Source organism: Triturus cristatus, chromosome 3_1 (assembly GCF_964204655.1).
Source record: "Triturus cristatus chromosome 3_1, aTriCri1.1, whole genome shotgun sequence".
NCBI lineage: Eukaryota > Metazoa > Chordata > Amphibia > Caudata > Salamandridae > Triturus > Triturus cristatus.
The window spans coordinates 913575490-913598993 of record NC_140583.1 but is presented as its reverse complement, the minus strand read 5'-3'; the positions used below and the strand labels follow the sequence as shown (position 1 = coordinate 913598993).

The 23504-nt window shown below is 44.0% G+C and overlaps 1 protein-coding gene across 4 annotated transcripts in view; it reads right to left on the bottom strand.

Annotated features, from left to right (window-relative positions):
- Window positions 1-21574, bottom strand: part of RBMS1 (RNA binding motif single stranded interacting protein 1) — a 592904-nt gene extending 571330 nt beyond the window's left edge. For 2 of the 4 annotated variants that reach the window (XM_085645453.1, XM_085645454.1), the window contains exon 1: window positions 21182-21384. In XM_085645453.1, the coding sequence (XP_085501579.1) occupies window positions 21182-21256 (75 nt within the window). In that variant the 5' untranslated portion in view covers window positions 21257-21384. Of the gene's footprint in view, window positions 1-21181 lie in introns of all 4 variants that reach the window. The other 2 variants (XM_085645456.1, XM_085645455.1) reach the window with 2 other exon arrangements.
- Between the last annotated feature and the right edge of the window lie 1930 nt (window positions 21575-23504).

The window sequence follows — 23504 nt, the reverse complement described above, 5'->3', positions numbered from 1 at the left end:
CCCGCAGGGATTCGTCTTCTGCATATCTACACAAACACACACACACACACACACACACACACAGCGACACACAACCACACACACAACCGCACACACACACAACCACACACACACAACCACACACACACACGTTTCCATAGAAGAAACATTTCTTGGTTTGCTAATAACTTTGGTGCGGTTTGACGAATCTTCACTAAACTTTCCAGACAAAAGTCCATCCATCTCAGCTCTTTTCTGGAAAGTTCTGGGGTGAGCCGTAAAGTGGGAGCCGAGAAAAAGGAGCCTTATATTGCAGGAATTGCCCCGAGGGGAGACGACTGTCCTCCACCAGTTCCCCAAAAGGGATCAGCATGCCATCAGAAAAGCAGTCCCCCACGTTCTCCAACCCCATTGCTGTCCAGGGCGCCAGCCACATTGGGATTTGTTAACCAGATTTTTATAAATAACAACTGAGACAGGATTGGAAGGAAAAATGTGATGTTTACGCAGAAGAAGTATAACATTGAATTGTGAATTTTTGTTTTACAAGCCTTGTGAAAACATGAATATCTTTAAAGGGTTTTGCGAGAGGAGATGTTACAGTTCAGATACAGAAAGGTGAAGAGGCACCCACCTGAGGGTACGCCTGCACATTTCATGGTAATTTAAGTGGGATTAGATACCTGCTTATAGCTTTGTTAATGGTGAAAGATTACTGAGCAAGCGGGTCCATTAAAGTTTCCAAAATATGAGAGTTTTGAAATAAGAATAATTGGCAAATTAGGGGCAGAATTATGAGAGATGAAGCAACCACCAAAACTTGTGCAATTTCAAGCTATAAGCATATGGGAAAATATGCCAACAGACAAAGAAAGTGAAAAATATCAGAAAAGGACAAAAAGGGTAATGGCCAATTATGCAGATGCTGGATGGGATGAGGAACAGCAAAGATGGAGAAAAGCCATAGTTGAAGGCACCAGATTATATCCAGCCATTTCTACTGAAATGCCAGAGAAGGGGAAGAAGAAAAATGCTAAAGGAAAAGCTAAGGAGGGAAAAGAGGACGAAAATGAGACAGACAGCAGTTCAAGAGAAGATATATATATATAGAAAAGATTTTAGCTGAACGACCCCCGCATTATGCAACCATGGCTGATAGACCTGGAAATAGTACAATAGCAACGGCTCCTATAGAAACTAGAGTGGTAAAAGTTGAGAGACCACTTAAAGTCTTGCAGATTGCCCCACCACAAGTTGCTTAGAGACAGATTGTTCCTCCATCTGTGGTAAATCCATCTGTTATACATGTACCAGTGCAAGCACCACAAGCAGCGACTATACAGACAGTGGCTAGACCAGTTGCTAATGCTCCAGTGATTATTAATTTGATTCCAGAGACACTAGGAGCTGTACACAAGGAGCTGTAGGAGGTTTAATAGAGACAAGATTTGACCCAAGTTCATAAAATTCACAGATTGTTGTGTGGAGACCACCTCAGACAGTTGAAGCACTAAGAGGTGGGGGAAAAATTGTCTGTGCAACACAAATAACGCAAGAAGAAACTAACCTGTAATTTTTCCACCATGGTCAGTGGAAGTTGTAGATATGAAAAAGACAAGACTCGATGCAAATGACTAGCCCAGAACTTGAGAAAGAGAGGGCATTAAATGACCCAAGGTTTAAAATTGAACCGGAAGAAATTATTAAGGGATGTTTGGATTTAGAATTTTTGAGTACGTATGAGGAAAAATAATTGATTTACATAGGTAAGTTAATTACAAGACAAGCAGCAATCACAAATGAGAAACTGACTGAGTTGGCACAGAAATATGGTGTGGAGATTCCAAAAAGCTCTCCTTATCAGAAGAGTTATAGAGTACAATTGGATGATGCTGCAATTGAAAGCATGCATCCTACAGGAATTCTGTTGCACATTATCAAATGAATAACATGTATTAATAAATGGGGGAAGAAACATTAAAAGAAACAGAAGCAGGCAGAAACAGGAAAGGAAAATAAGGAGCCATACGAAGAGGGTAATTCAGCTTATCCTCTTACGGAAATACCGGGAGGAGTGTATGTTCATGTGCCTTGGAGCAGAGTTGATCGTACAGCATTTACAAACAATTTCCCAAAATTAAGAGACAAACCTGTGCAGTGGTACCCACAAGTTGAACGATTTGTGAAAATATTGAAGGTGTTGCGGCCTGATCTGGATATCTTATTTGAGATTGTCATGCCAAGTGGTTTATGGGCTGGGTGTAAGACTATATTGTCACATCTGTCACAAGGATGAAGCATTAGAAGAGGGAGTGTAGTTTTAATCCTGATGATGCAAATGGAAATGTGCCAATGCAGAGAGGAGTTCAGATGCAAAATATACCAGTACAGCAGATGCAGGTGCCAATGCAGAAAGTCCCGATGATACAGGTCCCACATGCTCAAATGGTACCACAGAACATGGGAAACCTGACATTTAATGTAAATAAGATGGCAAAAGCAAACCTAAATTCTTTCCAGGATATAAATCTAAATGCGTTCTAACAGTTCCCAAATACTGGTTAGAATGCTTTTCAGCAATTTCCTGTTTTCTAGAGTAATGGCTCAGGCTCAGACCCTTCTCTATGGCAGGGCCTGAGAGGGGAGGAAGATTGAGAACTTGGAGCAGTCTTAAAGGTAGACCTGAGTGGGCCAATTTTAACGGTGAGGTAAATGGCCACCCGTATTGTTCCTTAAGAATACTAGTGCTAGCAGATCTGGAAGTCCCAGACCTACCTCTCTTAGGAAAGAAGGTCGAAGTTGTAGAGGTTTCAAATAGACAGATTTCTAATCCAATTTTAGAAAAGGTCCCTGTCAAAATTTACACATTTGAGGAAAATCATAAATTTGTAGTTTGCAACTCAAGTCCTGTAAACTTTTTAGGGAGAGATTTATTATGCAATTTAAATTGTACAATCTACTGCACACCGGATGATGTGGAACAATAGACACATGATGAAGATGTAGGATTCAAAAAGATTCAACAAAAGACAGCTGTAGGCTTGTTCCCATTAATGACAACTGAAGAATTACCTACTAACTTGAGAAAAGCTGTGAACCCTAAAGTGAGGTATCTCACAGGAAAATACAATGGATTGATTAAAGAAGTAGAACCAGTCCAGATTACCTTAAAAGCGAATGTGGTGTTCCCAAGAACCCACCATACCACCGATCTCCAGAAACAATCACAGGAATCACACCTGTAATAGAAGACACAATACAGAAAGGAATTTTGAGGGAGCTATTTGGAATTCCATGTAACTCGCTGATCATCGGTTTGCAGAAACCCAATGAAAAACATTGGATTGTACAGGACCAAAGGAAAATTAACAAGATAGTTGGCCAATGTTGTCCTGTGGTACTGAATCTAGGCACATTTTTCAAATTTCTTGTACTGCAGAATGGCTTACAGTCATTGATCTCTGCAAGACATTTGTTTCAGTTCCATTGCATTCATGGTCCATGAAAATAGCCAGTTCCTTTTTTCATTTGTGTTACAGCAGACAATTTTGGCATGGTGCCGAGTCCCAGAAAGGTATACAGAGAGACCATCAGTTTTCAATTAAATCTTGAAAAAAATAATCTTGTGTCCTATAATTCAGTACTAGTGCAGTAAATTGATGAATTATTTGTGGTATGAGAGACATGAGAAGCCAGTTAATAAGATACCGTTGTTTACTGTCATAAATAATTTCAATATCTGGGACACATAATTGAAAATGGAGCTAGGAAGGTGTCCTCAGAGAGAGTGGAAGTAATTCTTCAGATGAGTCAATCTCGAACACAGAAAGGAGTCAGAATGTTTCTGGGAACTGTTGACTACTGTGGGCAGTGGATACCCAACTTTTCCTAAGTGGCTAAGCCTTTGCTGAGGCTGACACACAGAGATGTGTCTGATCGGCTTCCTTGGGACAGCAAATGTTTGAAAGCCTTCCTATAGCTGAAAGAAAGTCTTTGTTGTGTCGCAGCACTAGGAATGCCAGATTACAGTAAAGAGTGTCTTCTATTTTACAGTGAAGGGGCGGGCTGCTCTTTCTCAGTGCTAACACAGATACATGGTGATGCTAGGAAACCTGTGGCTTTTCTTAACAACCCTTGATCCGGTCACCGCAGGTTTTCCCACCTGTCTTAAAGCTGTTGCATCAGTAAGCACTAGCCTGGAAAAGAGTGAAAGCACAGTGATGGGCTATCCAGTAACTGTAATGGTCCATCACTCTGTGTCTGTATTGAAACGAACGAAAACGCAGCACATGATGCATAACCGATTAACTAGAAATCAACAGAGAATTCTTTCTTCTGACAATATTGTTATTAAGAAATGTCAGATTTTAAATACTGCTTCATTGCTACCTGAAAATTATGATGTTTGGGATGAAATTGAACATGATTGCCTAGATGTCACAGATTTATGCACAAAGCCTAGACCTCATATAAAGGATGAACCATTGATTGAGCCAGATAACGTAATTTTTGTAGATGCTCCTGCATGAGAAACAGCAAAGGTACCCTGAGAGCAGCTTATGCTGTATGTACTATAAATTAGGTTCTTGAAGTTTCATGGCTTCAAGGGGTTACCTCAGCATAAGTTGCAGAATTGATTGTTCTTACCAGAGCATGCAGTTTAACTGCTCAAATAAGAGTTACCATATTTACAGATAGTCAATATGGCTTTAGCGTTGTCCATGATTTTGGGTAATTATGGTCATGGAGAGGCTTTATGACCTCTTCAGGACCCCCCATCAGAAATGAGGTGCAGGTGAGGAATTTGTTGAATGCTCTTCAATTGCCAGTTGAAATTGCAGTTGTCAAATGTGCAGCTCATCGGAGTGGGAATAGCTACATAGCCATGGGAAATGGGTATGCTGATTCAGTAGTATGGTACAGTGCTTTGTTGGCTTGGCTTTAAATAGAGCTTTAAGATGTGAATCTGAAGAAACCACTACTGTCTCTGTGTTGATTAATGTGACAGAAACCCAAGATGAGTTGAAAAGGGTACAGGAAAATGTCTCGAAGCAGAACAGAGTTGGATTAAAGTAGGTTGTGCAAAAAATGCCTTTGGCATTTAGAGGTCTGCTGATGGATGGCCAATGTTACCTGATTGTTGTTCCCAATGACTCGATATTTGCCTGGATACATGCACCTAGGTAGGGACGCCATGACTAGATTGTTCCACCAGAAATGGTACCCATATTCAGGATGCTAGCAGAAGAAGTGTGTGATAGATGTGTGACATGTCAACAAATGAATGCAGGAAAAAGAACACACGTTGCACTGAGTCACATAGGGAGGTCAGGTGGTCCTTTCAACAGAATGCAGATGGACTTTATCGAAATGCCTGTTAGCAATGGGCTGACATACGTCCTAGTTATAGTATGTATCTTCTTGAGGTGGGTCGAAGCCTACCCAACCAGAAAAAATGACAGTCTCATTGTAGTAAAACCGTTGTTACAAGAATTGATACCTAGGCACAGCATGCCGGTTTCTTTGGAATCAGATAGGGGGACCTACTTCAACAACGTGGTCCAGAAGATGATTTGCACAGTCTTACAAATTGAGCAAAGACTACATTTTTATTGACCTGAAGCCAATGGTATGGTTAAGAAGTTGAATGGGACTATCAAGTCTTGTTCAGCAAACGTTTGTGGTTCAACATCACTGAAATGGCCAGATGTTTTACCATTGGTGCTGATGAGTATTTCAAATATTACTGATAGAAAGACTCGTCTTTCGCCTCATGTAATACTGATGGGACGGGCAATGAGATTGCCTGCTGTACCTGCAAACGCACTGTTGAGGTTCCCTGACAAAATATCAAAACTACAAATATCGTGGGACATAAATATCATGACAAAAATATTGAGTACAAAAATATTGTTATGACATTCTTATAATGTAAATAACCAAAATATCGACAAAGATTTTCGTTAGACAGTAATATCGAACACAAAAATATCGTTTTTTAATATAAAAACAGTTAAACATAGTACTTCATATATTAACATTAAACAATAATATAATGTAAATTAAATATATTTAAATAATTTAAAATTATACATAAATGTTATACTTATTTTTTTCAAACTCATATATGTGTGTGTAAACATACATAATGTAAAACTATTATTAAAATAATAATTATAATTTATGTTACAATGAACTAATTTTGTGTAAACTTAAAAAAAAAATGTATACATAACCTACTGGCGGTCGCCAGTAGGTAGTTATAGTTAGGACCAAAATTTCCATAGTACTAGTGTTTTTTGTTTTACCAAAACCTCTGACGTCGCTTGACGAATCTCAACGAAATTTTCACAAAACTTCCCCTTTTTGGTTCAGCAGCTCGGTTCAAAGTTTTGGGGGGGGGGGGGATCTGTCAAGCGGGCCCAAGATAAAAGGGATTTCCCAAAATGCGTTTTCCCCATGTTAAGTCTATGGAAATTTCTCATTTTTTTAACACGACTGCAGCCCGAACTGCTGAGCGGAACTACACCAAATTTGGCAGAAAGCTAGATGTTGGTACAAAAAGCATGCTTTTTGTGATTTGGTGTAAAGCTGTTCAGTAGTTTTTGAGATATCTATATTTAACAATATAGATATTTGAGGACCCGAATCCTTGTAGTGAACTTGTGGATCCTACTCAAATTTGATTGGCTGCCAACTCTTCAACCAGGAAGTGTTGTCAGCCATCTTGGGACTCGGCTTGAAGACGAGTCCCAGAAACAAAGTTTTAAAAAGAAAGAAAAGAGGGCAGGGTAGGAATAACCTGATCCCAGATAAAGAGGGGTGGTCCCACAGGAAACCCGCCAGGGTTTAAAAGCTTTTAAAATTTTTGTGGACTCGCAAATCTGTGGCAAAATAAAAAACAAAGACAAGCTGGAGTCCTCGATTTTTTTTGTTTAAAAAAAAAATTCAGGTGGGACAAATCCTGGGGGCATGAAGTTAATGAAGGAGGGGGCTAATGGCGCCCCCCTCCTAGCTTTTTATTAAGCCCCAGAGACCGCCACCTTCCCGGGACACTGAATACTATAAATGTGGGACGGCGCTTGGTCCTCCCGCTGCCCATGGACTGCCACCTTCCCAGAGCACATACATTAATTATTTTAAAAAATGCGGGAGAGACCTAGGCCACGGGCACGCCATTTCCCAGGGTAGTAAGAATAAGAGGGAAAGCCACGGGCTCCTCTGCTGCCCTGGGTCACTGTTGTATACAAATAAGAAGGGGCCTGCTCAGGCCCCCAGCTCCACCGGGGACTGACACCACCCTGAAGCACAGACATTAATTAATAATTAAAAAATATGCGGAGGAGGCCATAAGGCTTCCCCCGCAGACCTGGGGGTCGCCACCTCCCTGGGGCTAAAATAAATAATAATGTACAGGAGGCTCTGGCCCCCCATGCAGCACCGGAGAATGCCACCTCCCCCGGGCACAAATACAATAATGAGGAAAGGTCAATTGCAGACTCCCGGCCCCATCCACCTCTCCAGGGCTTACTTGACAAAGGAAGTGGGCAGCCCGCCCCCCTCGTGGAGACCTAAATGGCCTTGGGGACTGCCACCCTCCAGGGCAGGCTCCAGCAATTTCCCAGGGGGCCACCCCAGGGACACTGCAGTTTGCTATGGCTTGGCGTGTGTGGTCCAGAGCAAACAAGTGCTCTGCTTTCGGCAAGTGAAAGCACAAAATGCTTTTGCTTCCTGAAAGCAGAGCATGTGTCTGTTTCCCTGCCTGCTGCGAAGCTAGCAGGGAAATAGACACATTGCTTTGGGATCCAGGGAGCTGCATGTTAGCAGCTCCCTGGATTTCAAAGCAATGCCAGCTCCCGCAGAAGGCGGGGATCCAGCAGGTACCACAGGGCGTTGAGGCTCCCCCCCACAGTCCCTAACATTTTAAACGTGGGTGTCTTGGATGGGACCAGGGCACCCACACTACAGTCTGGGCCGGGGGAATGGGGTCCCCCTCCTTTGAAAACAAAAAAAAAGGGGGCAGACTCCAGGGAATGGGTTCCTTAGGCTGAAAAAGACCTGGGGGGGGGGGGGGGGGGGCACGTGGTCCCCCTCCTATTTAAAAAAAAAAAAATTAGGAGGAAGGCCCTGGGGGATAGGGTCCCTGAGGCTGAGATCGGCCTGGGACGGGCGTCGTGCTGCCTCCCTCCCTTTTTATATATATAAAAAAGGGGTAGCCCCGGGGGTTGGTCTCCCTGGGGCCCAGAATAGTCCAGGGAAGGGGGGCTCCATGCCCCCTCTTCCTGAAAAATAGATGAAGATACTTTTTTTTTTAAAGCTGGCAACTCACTGGAGGACCCGCCCCCTTTCTCCACCTCTCTGTAAACACGCCTTCTGGTGCGCTGCTGGTTGGGGGATCAAGTCCTCTTGGCTACTGAAGGTCCTTATGGACCAACAAGACCTCCTGTTACCTCCAGAAAGCCCCACACAGTGGGATTGCAGCAAGGTGGTCGGAGGCCAAGCCTCTTTCTTCACCACTCTTCAAATGCACCTCTTGGAGCACTACTGGTGGGGGATGAGGTCACTTAGCCTCTTGGGGTCCTTAGAACTAAAGTGGACTTCTTCCCCCAAGCAACAGAGCACCAGGAGGCATGTTTTCGGAGTGGTGGAGAAAGGGGGAGAGACCTCTTATGACCTCTTAGCAATCCAGCTGTGTGGGTCTTAATGGAGGTAACAGGAGGGGTAGTTGGCCCCCAAGGACCCTCAATAGCCAAGGGGACTCCATCCCCCTATTAGTAGTGCACCAGGAGATGTGTTTGCAGAGTGGTGGAGAAAAGGAGTGTGGCCTCCTACCAGATCTTAGCAATCCCACTGTGTGGGACTTACTGGAGGTAACAGAAGGGGTAGTTGCCCCCCAAGGACGTCCTTAGTGGCCAACAGCCCTACCTGTTATCTTCAGTGAGTCCCACACAGTGGGATTGCGAAGAGGTCTTTGGAAGCCACGCCCCCTTTCTTCATCACTCTGCAAACGCAGCTAGTGGTGCACTACTGGTTGGGACATGAAGTTCACTTTATTCCTGAGGTAGCTTGACGGCCAAGAAGCCCTCCTGGAAGTCCTACACAGTGGGATTCCTGAGAGCTGGTCGGAGGCTCAGCCCCCTTTCTCCACCACTCTGCAAACACGACTGCTATTTAATAAACCATAGAAATTCACTGAAAAAAAACAAAGGTTACAGGGAAGTTATAGTTAGAAATTAGCATTTAAAAAACCTTAGAAATTCACTGAAAACAGCAAAGGTTACAGGGATGTTTTAGTTAGGGTCCGAATTCAAATGTAACAAACTGTGGGAATATAGCCGGTATATTTATCTGAGCTAACTATAACTTGTGCCCCCGAAATGCACTCTGTATGACGCACTCTCACACACTACCATATAGCCTTTCAAACACCCACTCCAACTTCCACACTACCTTTCTCAAATCCATTCACACACCCATACCAGTACTTACACAGCTACTCGCTGATTCATGGATCAATACTCACATCCACTCATTCACCCACTCACTCCCTAATACAGCCACTGACATATCTACTGAACACCCCTACAGACACTCACACACTGAGTCAGTCATCCATAGAGTTACTCACACACCTGCTCACTCACCCATACAATCACATAGCCACTTACTTACCCATACAATTACACACACAATCACTCACTCATACAGATACTAACCTATACTCTTTCACCTATACAGTCTCTGATACAAGCACACACTCACCCATACTGCCACTCTCACATTCACTCACTCAACCCCATCGCTCACCTGTACTGTTTTTCACTTGCCCAGTTACTCACCCATATACCACTGACATTTGCACTCACTCACTAATGCAGCCATACACATACTCACTCACTCATACAGCCCCTCACACACTCACTAACCTATGCACCCACTGGCTCACCCAGTCACTCATCCATGCAGGCAGTCACATGCCCCTCACCCACCCACATAGACACTCCTACTCCGATACAAGTACTCAGACAACCAATCAAATACCTATAAGCCACTCGCATACCCACTCACCAACCCATACAACCACTTAGACACCAATTGATAGACTGATACAGACATTCACACAACCTAGTCACTCACTCATACATTCACTGAGACACCTAATCACTCACTTATACTGTTAGTCACGCACCCACTGAATCATCAGTACAGGTACTCATACACCCACTGATTCACCAATACACCTTAGTATATGTATTTAACACTCATATTTTTTTTTTAAAGATTCACAGTCACTAGGTGATTTCATCAGTGATGTCATCAGTGATGTAATTTAAGATGTCATCAGTGATGTCCTCAGTGATGTCACTGACAATATCATGAATGATGTAATATTTGAGGTCATAAGCAGTGCATTGCGGGGAACAAGTTATAGTTAGCTCAGCTAACTAGAATGGCTGAATTTCACTGGTTTTGTACGGGTGAAATCTGACCCTAACTATAACGTCCCTGTAACTTTTGTTTTTTTAGCGAATATATATATATATAAATATATACACACATACAAATATATACACATACATATATTCACATATTACCTACTGGCGGTCGCCAGTAGGTAGTTATACCTAGGACCTAGTTTCCATAGGTAAAGCTTTTTTTTACTTGCCTATAACTTTGGCATAGTTTGACCAATCTTCATGAAATTTGCCAAATAAGTGTCATGGTAGGTTATGGTTGTCATGGAAAGTTTGGGGGTGATCTGTACAGTGGGGACCGAGAATTTGGGGCACGGAATAAGGGTGCATTTATAATGTTAATTCCTATAGGAACCTTTAGCCACACCTATAGCCTGAACTGCTGAACGGACTTGCACCAAATTTGGCAGGCCCCTTCTAGGTCATTCTAGTGACCAATACTGCCGTGAAGTGTGGTGGAGTTCCAAACTTGGTGCATGCAGCGCACACAAAGAAGGTGAGAACTCCTGAAGAAGAAATTGTGCTCTTTCATCCTGAACCAAGAGCGTTGGTGGTCACAAGCTGTGAGACCGAGAAGAGCAGTGGTACTTGGATCCCACCCGGAGCAAGGAGAGGAAAAGGGTGAAGAACAGCAACAAACTGCACCTATTCAAGTACCTGTTGTCGCACCAAGTGGAATTAAGGTCTTTAATGAATTAGGGACAGATTCTGGTCCTAAATCTGGAAACGTGAATTAAATAACATAAGTATAGCAAGAAGATCTGGTTGAAGCATCTAGCACTGAACGAAGAAGAGTCACCCTTGAAGTCAAATGGCCTCAGACTGGTAAATAAGAAAGACTGAAACAGAGTTTCTCAATTGATCAAATTCCAGTCAAAATATCAGAAGAAACAGAGAAATTGAGAAAAGTGATTCAGTAGAAAATCAACAAAAGCTGAGCTAATCAAAAAGAGTAAGAGTACCTAGTCGGAAGTATTCAGCACCTGAATGGACTTACTATCTGAATGAAATACTAAATGTCATAATCAATGATTTGTGTGAAGTGAGATCTGAACTGTTAGAACCTCCATGACACCATCAAAATAAGCAGTGCAGGATAAGAAATATTTGACAAAAATGAACTGTACATTTACAAAGTTACTGTGTAAAGTTAAAAAGAAAAGTATACGAAAAACAAAAGACTGATTCAAATTTGTATATTTTTTTTTAACTTACAGAAGATCAACCTAAGTCTGAGTCTGCAGTAGAAGAGTAGGGATAACATTTTTAGAAAAGCACAGTGGGTTAAGGATTGTCTAAAAATCATTTAAAGAAGCTATTTGCAAAGTCTGCATTCTGATCTCTAACTTGACTGCATTTAATCTGCTTCCAGAGAAAACATGTGTTGCCTCAGAAATAGATGAATGATGAAGAGAAATTGAAAGCTTCCTTTGCCACATACAACAGGGAGGATTACTTAACAAACATTTACTCTAGACTAGTGCAGGAATGTACACACGCCATGGGAGCCAAGGACTGGTGTGTCTGCACTACATTGACTGTCATCAGCACAAGAGGAAGTCACTTATTATCACATGCTGTTGTCTTATGGAATCTCATGTAGTATATTGCTTACACTTGTGTATAGATGAGAACACTTTGAATATTTCTGTTCTAACTGTTACTTAATACTTTCTAGAGTGCTGTTGATAGAAAGCATGAATTTACATTCACAAAAAAAAGAAATGGACAATGTTTGATGTGACCATTACAAAACTTTTTATGTCATTAGAAGAAAGAAACACTAACATGATACGTAGTAAAGACAAACATAGTGATGTCTTGAAAAATGTTTGGAAGAAGGAGGAGGATGAATTTAGAAAGAAAGTGGTTTATCCAAAATTAAGATTAGACAGTCAACACAAAGAGAAAGTTTATATGTATAGAAGGAAACCAAAACGAACAAGGCATGTGGGAATTAGTTGTGAACACACCTTTGAATTAATGGGAGGGACATGGCAAATGTTACGGGGAGAGGGATTTCCGATTCCAGGAGTTTATTTTGTCTGTGGACAGAAGGCTTTTTTCCTGTTACCAACTGAGTGGGAGGGTTTTTTGTTCTCGCAGACCTGCGTTGCAGCGCGCATGTGCTGCTCCCTCTGCGAGGCTTCTAGTAATCGAGTAGATTTCAGAAGGGGACTTGAAGCCCCGCCCATCATTCCTATTGGCTGGCGTCATCGTTTATGCTAAACGCCGGCTTCTGATTCAAAATGAGGCTTCTTTGTTACCACCCGGTCTCCTTCTCGGACGGCCCATTGGGACTGGATCTTTCACTTGAGGCGTTACACTGTCTCCTTCATGTGGGCTCAGTAAGCACTATGTGTATTCAGTCGGCTTTGGCAATGGCAGCTCCGTGTTTATTTTTGCATCGCGCTGTCACTTAAAGTGAAAGGGCGATGCAAATATAAACAAGTGGCTGCCTTGCGCAATGGCGACAGCTTTTTTTAATTCACTGCGTGTTAAACATTTTGTCGTGCTTTTATTTTAGTATTCATTTTGATTGAGTCAGTACGTGCGTATTATTTTTCGCTACTATCCATTTCAGCCGGTCCTCTGCGCAGGCTTCGGGTCCCGGTGTCCAGCACGCCTGGAGCCCGGAATTCCTGCTCCGTGCCTTGCTGGCTTCCCTCTGCCATCCCTCCCTGCCCCGCCTACTCCCTCCCTTCCTGCTGAACTCGTCCGCTTTTATTTTACTTATTAATTGCGGTCCGCTTTAACTAAAGCGCCCGTGTTTATTTATTTAACCTACTAATGTTGGTCCGCTTTAAGCATAGCGGACGCATTTACTTATGTTTTTTATTTGTTTGCGCACTAGCGTCCATGCGGCACTTTCACATTTATGGATGCCGCGTCCCCTTCTTTAGACAAACCGTGATTAAAGAAGGATGTGGAGCCGCTCCTAAAGTGAAAGCGCGGCATGGGCGATTTTACCCCCCAAAAAATCTGTTTGTCAAGTTGACAAGCAGATGCTTTTATTAATCAAAGCGCTGCATGCAACGGTTTCACTTTAATAGTGGCCTTTCTTTAGACGCTCTTTGTCTATGCGGCATCCATAAATGTGAAAACACCGCATGGGCGCTAGTGAACAAAAAAACATTTGTAATGCAATATGCAAGACCTATTGCATTGCAAATGCTTTTTTTAAGGATCTAGTGAGGCCAATTGTTGGCTTCACGCAGGCGCGGTCCAGGCAGTGTTTATAGTGTGTTTCATCGACGTTCAGTGTTTTGGTGGTTGTGAGCAGATGTTGCACACGCCATGAGGGAGGCAAGGCAAAGTGCAAAGACAACACAGGAGGTAAGGGATGTTTGGGAGATAGGCTTCAAGTGGTAGAACGTGTAAGTGTGATTTCGAGAGCAACACATTACCAGTGCATTTGTGCTGTGCTGATTGCAGGCAAGCACAAAGACACACATGGCGTCATCAAGGAAAGTTAGACTGAGTTTGATTGTTTCCTTAGCACACATGCTGTCCCTCATTTGTTTTGCTCACTGTAACAATTAGGTTTTTTTTCACAAAAGCTAAATACATATTGAACCAGGGCAGTTTGCTTTTCATTTTCTTGCCTTCAAACTTCTCAGTTTTGATTAACGGAATGGTGATTTAAACTTTGCTTTTGCTTTAACAAAACAATCTTCGATGGTGTTGCTGTAAATGGTGATATATAGAAGAAACACGCCTAGACATCAACTAGCACCCATGGTTATAAAGATTATATAAGATTTTTTATTAAATGTAAATGTTGATGTTGCAAAAAGGGCAGATCTGTGTGGTTCCTTCACATGAGTGTCTGTTGTATTGAGATTGTAAAGCTATGCTAACCTTAAGCCTTGAGAAAGCCCTGGGCCTCCATTCCATGATAGGGTAAAACACATGTTGGCTGGCAAAAAAGCACATCGCGAACCTCGATGGAAATACGTACGTTAACAAAGAAACTTGAAAACCAGAATAAAATGGGCTGTAAATAAACACTTTTATAAGAATAATGCCTCTTGCCTACAAACAGAGCTTTATGGCTCTCTTACAGGGAATGTTGACTGTGGATTACTTTCAGTTGCCCATACACAGATTGTCATTCAGGACCGGATTCCAATCACAATAGCCCATTGCTGTTCCTACATACCTGATGAGAGTAAGAAAACAGAAAAATTTTCAAAGTACATTTCAGACTTAAAACCTGAATTAGGAGAGTTGGAAACACCTATGCCCTCATTTACAAGAGGCATGCACCACCAGAGAGTCACTTTTTATGACGATCCGGCGGCGCAGGTTTCCCAATCATATCTATGAGGTGACTGGGGGTGAATGTTTGATTTATTCAGCATTCCGTCCATCATTTGTTGCTGCAGCACTTTTTGCCCTAAGTGGGATGGGTATGCCCAGATGTGGGTTACTTGCTCGCTGTGCCACTGGATTCAAGCTAGCCTGGCAGAGGAGGGGTGATATACCCTGAAACTGGTCCGAGGATGCTTGTTTCTGGCCCAGGAAGGACCACAATTGGTAGTTTTGGCTGGAGTGTTCCCATTAGGAGGAGGGTCAAGACTGATTTTAATATTGCTGCGTCCAAACTCAGGTGGCGTAGTGAGCAAAAGAATTATGGATTTAACCCAGATCTTTTGACTGAGAGAGAATGTTTGATTTATTCAGCATTCCGTCCATCATTTGTTGCCTCAGCACGACAAAGTATAATAGGCTTTAAGTTGAGGGGACCTCATCTCCCAGGGCCGACTCATATGCTATGTCCCAGGGTGCCCTGACGTGGGTAGGGAAACCTGTGTTTGCTCTCACTTGTGAGAGCAATTACAAATCTACCGCCAAGCGGGAGCAGACACCAAGTTCACTCCCAGTGGTGGGGGAGCTTGAAATTTAGATCTGTTTTGTAGGGAAAAGTTCTATTTATTGCTCCTGCCCGCATAGAGCAGTATTTTTAGCTGGTCCCTGTGGGTGGGAGCAATGCTGGCTTCTGCTGGATGGGGAGCCGGCAGGGGCCATGGTGTGTCCTTGAAGCTCCGCCCGCGGCCCCCAACGAAAGTGTGGTGGGTGCTCTGGGTGGGCACCAGGGCACCCATACTTTGTTAGCCGGGCCCTAGGGGATGGGGCCCCCAGGGCTGAAATTAGCTGCCGGGGGTGCTGCATGCCACTCTCCCCATTACCAGATGCGGCCGGGCCCTGGAGGATAGGATCCCCGGGGCCGAAATTGGACCGTGGAGGAGGGGGCCAAGTGCCCCTCTTCCCCTTCATATATACAGTTGGGTCCCAGGGCATGGGGTCCCTGGGACCAAAATCAACCCCGTAAATGGGGCCCTGTGCCCATCATCCCCTTAAATATGTTGGTGGGTCCCAGGTAATGGAGTCCCTTTGGTCAAAAGCAGCCCGGGGACGGGGGGGCGCATGGCCCCTTCACATATGCAGCCAGGGGATGGAGTCCCGGGGCTGAAATTGGCCCGGGAGCTGGGCCACTTGCCCCCCTACCTCCCGAAAATTTGCTGGGCCCCTGGTAATGGAGTCCCCAGAGCCAAAATCGGCCCGGGGAGAAAAGGCTGTGTGTCCCCAGGCCAAGCCCTTCAGCCAATCCCCGCACACAGCCGGAGTTAGGGTGCAGCAGGGATTGGATTAACGTCTGGTATTTGAATATTTTAAGATAGAAATTTAACTGAGAATACATTGTTAAAGTAACAATCCTCTCTACCAGCATGCTTTTTCTCTGACAAAGTATAATAAGCTTTAAGGTGAGGTGACACATCCTCTGAATTATGTCATGTCTAATGTACAGCTCTTTTTCGTCTTTAAAAATTGAATTACAATCATCATATTTAGAAAAAATATTTAAATGACTATTAGGAGTCAAAAAAGAGAACAATCACTGTTAAATTGAAAAGTAAGGGCCTCATTACGATGGCGGTCGGACAAGTGTCCGACCGACATCGCTGCGGGCAGGTGACCACCTGAGAAGACGTCAGACGTCCTGCCCAGCCTAGTAGGATACGACCGCCGTGCAGGTGGCCTTAAAATGCATTTTTCTAGTTCGGCTTGTGCTGCAGCCCAGGAAAAAGGCTGCAGCACAATTCGCACTAGAAAAATGAATTTAGTGCACATCTATGCACCGTGTGCCAGACACCACAGAGTGCCTGGCACACGGTGCATAGATGTGTGGGCGGCACTATATATGCCCCCAGGCCACTAACCAGTAGCCCACGGGGGACAGGGGCTGTGCTTGGGGCCCCGAAAGTCCCTTTCTGTGCCAGTTCATGGCAGTGAGACCGCCATGAACAGGCAGTCGGAAAGGAATATCTTAATCACTACAGTAGTGCCTGCGTCGGCACTCCTCCAATCTTTGATCCTGTCAGAGGTGGTGGTTCTACCCTCGACCTGTGCGGTCCGACCGACTGCATTGTAATGCAGCGGTCAGACAGATGCCCTAGATGGCGGGCAGATCACCACCGCCAGCCTGTCGGCGGCGGTCTACCCAACATCGTAAAGAGGGCTTTAATGTGCAACGTGTATGTAACTCTGTATTGTTGATTTTACTGGTCATATTGTACATGAATAGTAGCAAGTATTTATCCACATGGGCTGGGTTGTAGTGCTTTCAGCCGGACACACATGTTTTCAAGTATATTGCTGAAAGGATCAACCCTGTCTGCACACACAACACACTTTTTAGATAAATATCCGCAGTTAGCTTGCATATTAGAAGGCATGCTGTAAGTCCACTGATTGTGTGGTAGTGTGTGCTGGCATCTGGCAGGAGGGCATAGCTGGCTTCTGATGAACCTTCACCACTGAATTTCAGAACTTTAAAAAAAATTGCTTGGTTAATCTTAGTTTAACTTCGGTATAAACGATTGTAGAAACACGTACATTCATCTCCATTTCTTATATTTGATTTGTTTGCTGTCTAAATAAATATTGAGGGAAAGCTATACTTGAGAAGATTTAATCAAGGAAGATTAGCGACAACGAGCAAGTACAATGTGATATAAATGCAGATTTCCGCCATACAGTCAAGTTCTAAACTCTGCTGCTAAGTGGTCAACTTTTGGTTATTTGACAGAATTTATGAACATAACACACAGGGGCCAAATAATAACAAATAATACCTTTATTTTCAGATGCCTTTTTCAAAAACGTGGAGATGATACAGGTAAAGTACCTAATTGGTGTAAGAGCTTCCTTCAAAAGGTTCCGGAAAAGGGCAAAACTACAACTATATGAGTGCTTGCTGACTGTGGTTTTTACACTTCTGTGACTAGAATTGAAAGATCTAACATTAACACAAATCACTGTTGGATTTGGAAGCTACTGGTGGGCAGGCTGGTAGCCCCCAATGGCATACACAAAGTAAAATTATTAATATTCTTGAATAGAATCATAAGAGCTTGAAAACTTGAAAACTGCAGGAATGAATAATATCACTGTGACAGTGAAATAAAAAGGTGGTTTTATAGTGAGTTGATGTTAGCTAAGATCTTTTTACGAAATGAAAATCAACCGCCGCGTCAAATACGGATGAATAGATTACAGAAATTACATTATCTTGTTATGAGAAAGTTGAGCTCTCAAACGTTAATCTGTCGCTTTCTCTGCACCCGCTGTATGCGATAGGTGGGCTTGATGTGTTTTCGACCGGTCTGTATATATTTTTAGCACCATGCCTAGTGTTTGAAAGGTTACCATGATTAACACTGCTTTTAAAAAATATTCACTTTGGTTGCATGACTTCCGTGGTGATACTACGCATGCTTGTCCCTTAAAAAATAGTATTTGTTTTTTTAAAAATGCCACTTTGGTGCCAGTGTTACGCATGCATGGGCAATGACATGGTCAATATAAAACACTGGAATGAAGTAAGAGTCACGATTTGAGAACCACAAAACACACAGCCAAGTAGTGATGTGTGCAAACCTTGACAAATGAGGAACAAAAGGCTCCATTTTGTAGCAAGCCATTTAATAATTGCTTAATGGTCTCAGTGGAAAACAATATTTAAAGTAAGGTATTTCAAATAACTGGGACATCAACCTAAACGTGTACCACAGGCATCTTTTTCTTAAATGAGATTGGGTGAAGCTGTCTCCAATGGCCTTTGGAAGAAATATGCAAATTAACTTATTATCGCCCAACCTTGCTGTCAGAAAGAGAATGGATCAGAATGCTTTCTGGGTTTTGTGTCAAGTTTAGGGGACCGTATTATACATAGAACAGAAACTTTACTTTGCGCAGTAGCACAATCCACTGCAAAGTCTCCATGGAGTGTAGTCTTATCTGATATGTAGTGTTTTCTTGTTTGACAGCTACCCCCTTTCTTTGCTGCTCCTGCAATGAGTAATAATCATGGTGTGTAATGTAAAGTGTGTCGCGAATTAAAAGGATTTTTAAATGTTGCGTGAATCAGTAATCTCTCTATAGGCCCCATGAAAAGAAAAGCACTGTTCTAAATAGTTCCCTTTTCAACCAAATATAACTGCCCAAATAAGAATTAATGTCCTCAAATACACACATTATCCGAAGACTACTGTTTTGCCATTTCTGGCTGAAAATAGGTTTACCCCAATTTCTGCAAACTATCTCCTGCATACAAATACATGACAATTGTAGATTTTAGGTTATGCTTGAGAAATATGTTTGAATTATCTGGTACACTACTTTACGCTTCAAACAATCGTTTCTCAAGAACAGTGTGGTTTTTCTACCACCGTGTTGCTTTTTCGCTGTTTTGATGTTTCCAAATGTTGTGCAAGATGTGTAAATGACGTGTGTACCGCTTCTTTACATCAGTGTGCTGATTCATGCATTTTGGCAGAATACCTACAAACTACTGCAATGTTCTGACAAGGGCAGGGCCAAACAAATGACACTATTATGAATCATCTGATATTGTTTAGCAAGGTATTCCCCACCTGAAACCCGTTTTTTAACGTATACCGCTCTTTAAAAACAAACGTCTTTTTGCTTAATTGATGTAACATAAATAAATAAATAAATAAAACAGTTTTGCTGGGATTTGCGCCACATGAAACTCACTTAAAATTGGCAGAGCTATGTATTTGCGTCCTGCGGAGTGTGGCATTACCGCCAAAGTACCACCAAGTGAAACCACCGGACAGAAGCAGGAAATATAAGACCTGAAAGTTGTATTGCAGTGAGCACTGCCACTAAAATACTAAAAAAAAAACACAAGCTATGGCCATGATTCGAATGACAGCAATTAAAATCTGGGACCACGGCGACTTGTCTTTCAGATGTGTAAACCATATGTATGTGAAAACGTATTTTTCAGGAAAACGTAGCCTAAAAGCTTAAATAAAATGACAGCCATGACCCCTTCCACTTAGAAAAAGACTGAGAAGTGTGACACAAGTGGCATTTGTCAGCAAAAATCCAAAACCGAAACCATCATTCGTGGGCAAGCACTGTTGATAACTGGCATCGTCTCTGTGCTGCTACATTGCTTGGTTCTGTCTCATCTGACGTCACTGGCACCTGTGCTGGAAGTCACAGAGTGACCGGGTGCTAGGGTGGAGTGAACATTGTGAACCGAAGTACTAGCACACCCTCTGCGCACTTCACAGAAATACGTTCATACGGTTTGGGGAGGGGGGGGGGCGGGTGCCACCCCGCCCCTGCAAGCAGCAGGCACCAACCAGGCATGCTGCTGCGACCTTTCCAGATGGCGCCTTCCTCCGCAGCTCGCCTGGCAGACTGGGTGGGGGTCAGACAGAGGCCTCGTCTGGTAGGGGTGATTCGTGCTGGACGAGAGTGAGTGTGTGGGACTGCTTATTCTTCATGTCACTGTTGTATGCCAGGCCTTCGAAACATGTAGTTCGTCATGCAGATACTGAGATACAACGATGCCCACGGTCGCAATCCCTTTCAGATGGCCCATCGGTACTCGACCAGAGTCCAAATTGTGGACAGACCTATGCCAAACCACGAAAATGCCTGTAGTTAGGGGCTCAACCCAACCGAAGTATCTGCTTTACACAACACGAAGCAACCGCTCATATCCACAAACTCCGTGATGCGCTTGATTACATAAAGTTGGCAGGTGCGATAATATTAAATGTGTCCAATAAAGTAAGCTGTGCCCCTTACACGTCCTGATTCTGGGCAAATCTCTTAATATCCCAGGTACCTTAAAAAACACAATATGACCTTGTAATGCAACTGGTGCTCATGCAAAGCGGTCCAATACCTTCGGATCGAGTTGGCAGTATGTTTTTAAACAGCAAAAGAACACTAAATACATCAGGGACAAGCAGACCGCGGCCAAGATTTTTTTAATGAGTCAAGCCACCAAAAACGGCAGAAAAAGAGGTTGGAGTACAACGCATTTCCTATTAACTATGCTGCACCAAAGCTCCCAGCTCCATGCGTGCAGGCAGGCGCACAGTGTGATCCCATTCCAGAAGCTTTTAGTCACAGCCTGTGAGGAACGGTGACTGTCGCAGATGGAATTCGGGATATCCCTCTCCCGTCTCACCCAACCCCTCCCCTCCAGCATAGGGTGGCGCCCTACGGGCCACACCCAGAGCCAGTATCAGCCTGTGTCACCGCCCGGTAATCTGATCCCCATAGACCTGCACTAGTGACAGCGTCCGGCACCGCCCCCAGCCGCACAGTACTCAGCTCACACGGCTCTCTGCACTGACGCCCGTGAGCAGCCGGTCACAAGATGCCAGTCCTACCTTAGCCTGCAGATACTGCGGGTAGTAGTAGGTGGTGTACTGGGGGTACATCTGCTGTTTCCACACTTTGCCCATGAAGATGGAATAGGAGCCTGCAGTGCAGGGAGGGCGCTCTGGTGCTTCCCAAACTGCTCTCTGCTGCCTGGGTGTCCTTCTGCTGGCTCCGGCTCAACCCAAGGCAGCACGGCTCCAGCTGTCTCTCCTTCGCCGCCTACCAGCTCTGCTCTACAAGCGGCCGTACTCCGGAAGCGGGACGCACAGCCCTGTGCCCTCCCGGCGGTAGACGGATCCTGCAGGCAGACGATCAATAAACTCTTTCAAACTGCAAGCGGTGACAGGCGGCAGAGAGCAGGGCTGGCGGCTGCTGGCACGAGGGAGGCAGAGCGGGGGAGTGAAGGAGGAGTGGCCATTTTAATTCCAAGCCCAGCAGGGTCTGAGGTGTGTGCGTTGTGTGTGCGGCAGGCTCAGCTCTCATAATTTACCGCGAGCAAACCTACGCGTTTGAATGCCCAGCCAGCTCCACAATCTGTTCTATCTAGGGCCTCAGAACTCACCGAGACAAAATAGGGAGTTGGAATTTAAGAAAGTATGAGATAGTGGCTCTTGCATATAAATCCATGCACGGGCTTTTACTATTGAAGCAGACGTGCTAAAACGAGGTTACTGCTAAAGAAGGGGGTTTACATAGTCTGTCTGCCATGAGGCACATTATTCTCTACCTGAATGTGTGAAGGGGAAGGGAAATGCGCGTGAATTGTTTTAACTCTGCGTGTATTTGTTACTATAATAATATCATTGGCACTGTTATTGTTAACAATATACAAAGTAGCAGGAGACAGAGAAGGCTGCACCCTTATACAAAGTAGCAGGCGACAGAGAAGGCTGTACCCTTATAACAAAGTAGCAGGAGACAGAGAAGGCTGTACCCTTATACAAAGTAGCAGGAGACAGAGAAGGCTGCACCCTTATACAAAGTAGCAGGAGACAGAGAAGGCTGTACCCTTATACAAAGTAGCAGGAGACAGAGAAGGCTGTACCCTTAAAAACGCGACTCCAGCATTGTTTGGATCTCTGAACATCTGTTGTTTTACTTGACAGTGCCAAAGGCAAGGGGTGAACATTAACGATACCGTATTTCGGTATTGACAATCCAAATTTTGTTTAGGCTATGCCTGAGACAGCGCATTCGCTGTTGCTTGCAAGACATTTTGGTTACTTACAGGGGGCTTAGAGGCCGCCCATTGCTGGTTGGCTTCATTGTTACTGTTACTTTAATTTCCTTGCTTTTCATAAGTGGGAGTATGTGGCATTCACTTCCGCTTCTTGTGTTTGTTCCTGCCCTGAAGCATTGACCAAGTACTTGTGTCCTTCCACTGCTCCCTTAATTAGACATTCCTTTTTTCCTTTTTTGTCTAATCACTCGACTAGAGTGGGTGTCTTTTCCAGCAGTCTCCCTTGTGTACCCGTCCTCCCTGCTGCTTTAGGTCCTCACCCTCCATGGTACTTCGTACTCTGTTAATTGCCCCCTCCCACTGACATCACTGTTGCTTGCCTCCTCCCCCACTAGCTGTTTTGTGGCTTGCCCCCTCCTGATGTCCCGTTGTTGCATGTCCCCTCTTGCGCTCTGTGTTGTTGCTTGCCCCACTTGTTGTCCTTGTTGTTGCTTGCCCCTCCTACTATCTATGTTGTTGCTTTCACTCCCATCCCACCCACTGAACGTGTTGTTGCTTTCCCCACCCACTGTCCATGTTGTTGCTTATCCCCACACACTGTACTAGTTGTTGCTGTCCCTCCCTCCCGCCCCCTTCCACCACACCCACTGTCTGTGTTGTTGCTTTACCCCCCACTCTCCACCTCCTCCTCTGCCCCTGTTATTGCTTGCCCCCACCAGCCATCTGTGTTTTTGCTTGCACCCACCCGCTGTTGTTGTTCTCCCTCCTGCCCCACCCGCTGTCTGTGTTGTTGCTCTACCCTCCCACCTCCCTCTTCCATGTTCACTCCTTCCATGTTACCTCGCAGCCCCACCCCTTAATAAACAAGCATTTGCATAGCCAATAGGTCTCGCCTTTGGGACATTGTAAGTGTTTAGCCATACAACACAACAGTTGATGTTGTTGCATCCAGGATATTTTGCTGAATAACTAAACACTTATAAGGCCCCAAAGGCGAGACCTATTGGTTATGCCAAAACTTGTTTAAGTTTGTTTTTTTGTGTGCAGTTTTTTGGCCGGTTTTAGTGTTAGGTGGGCCAGTTTTTACAGTCAATTTCCCTTATATTAAAACAAATATTGCCTGCATCAAGCACACATGCAGTCCCCCATAC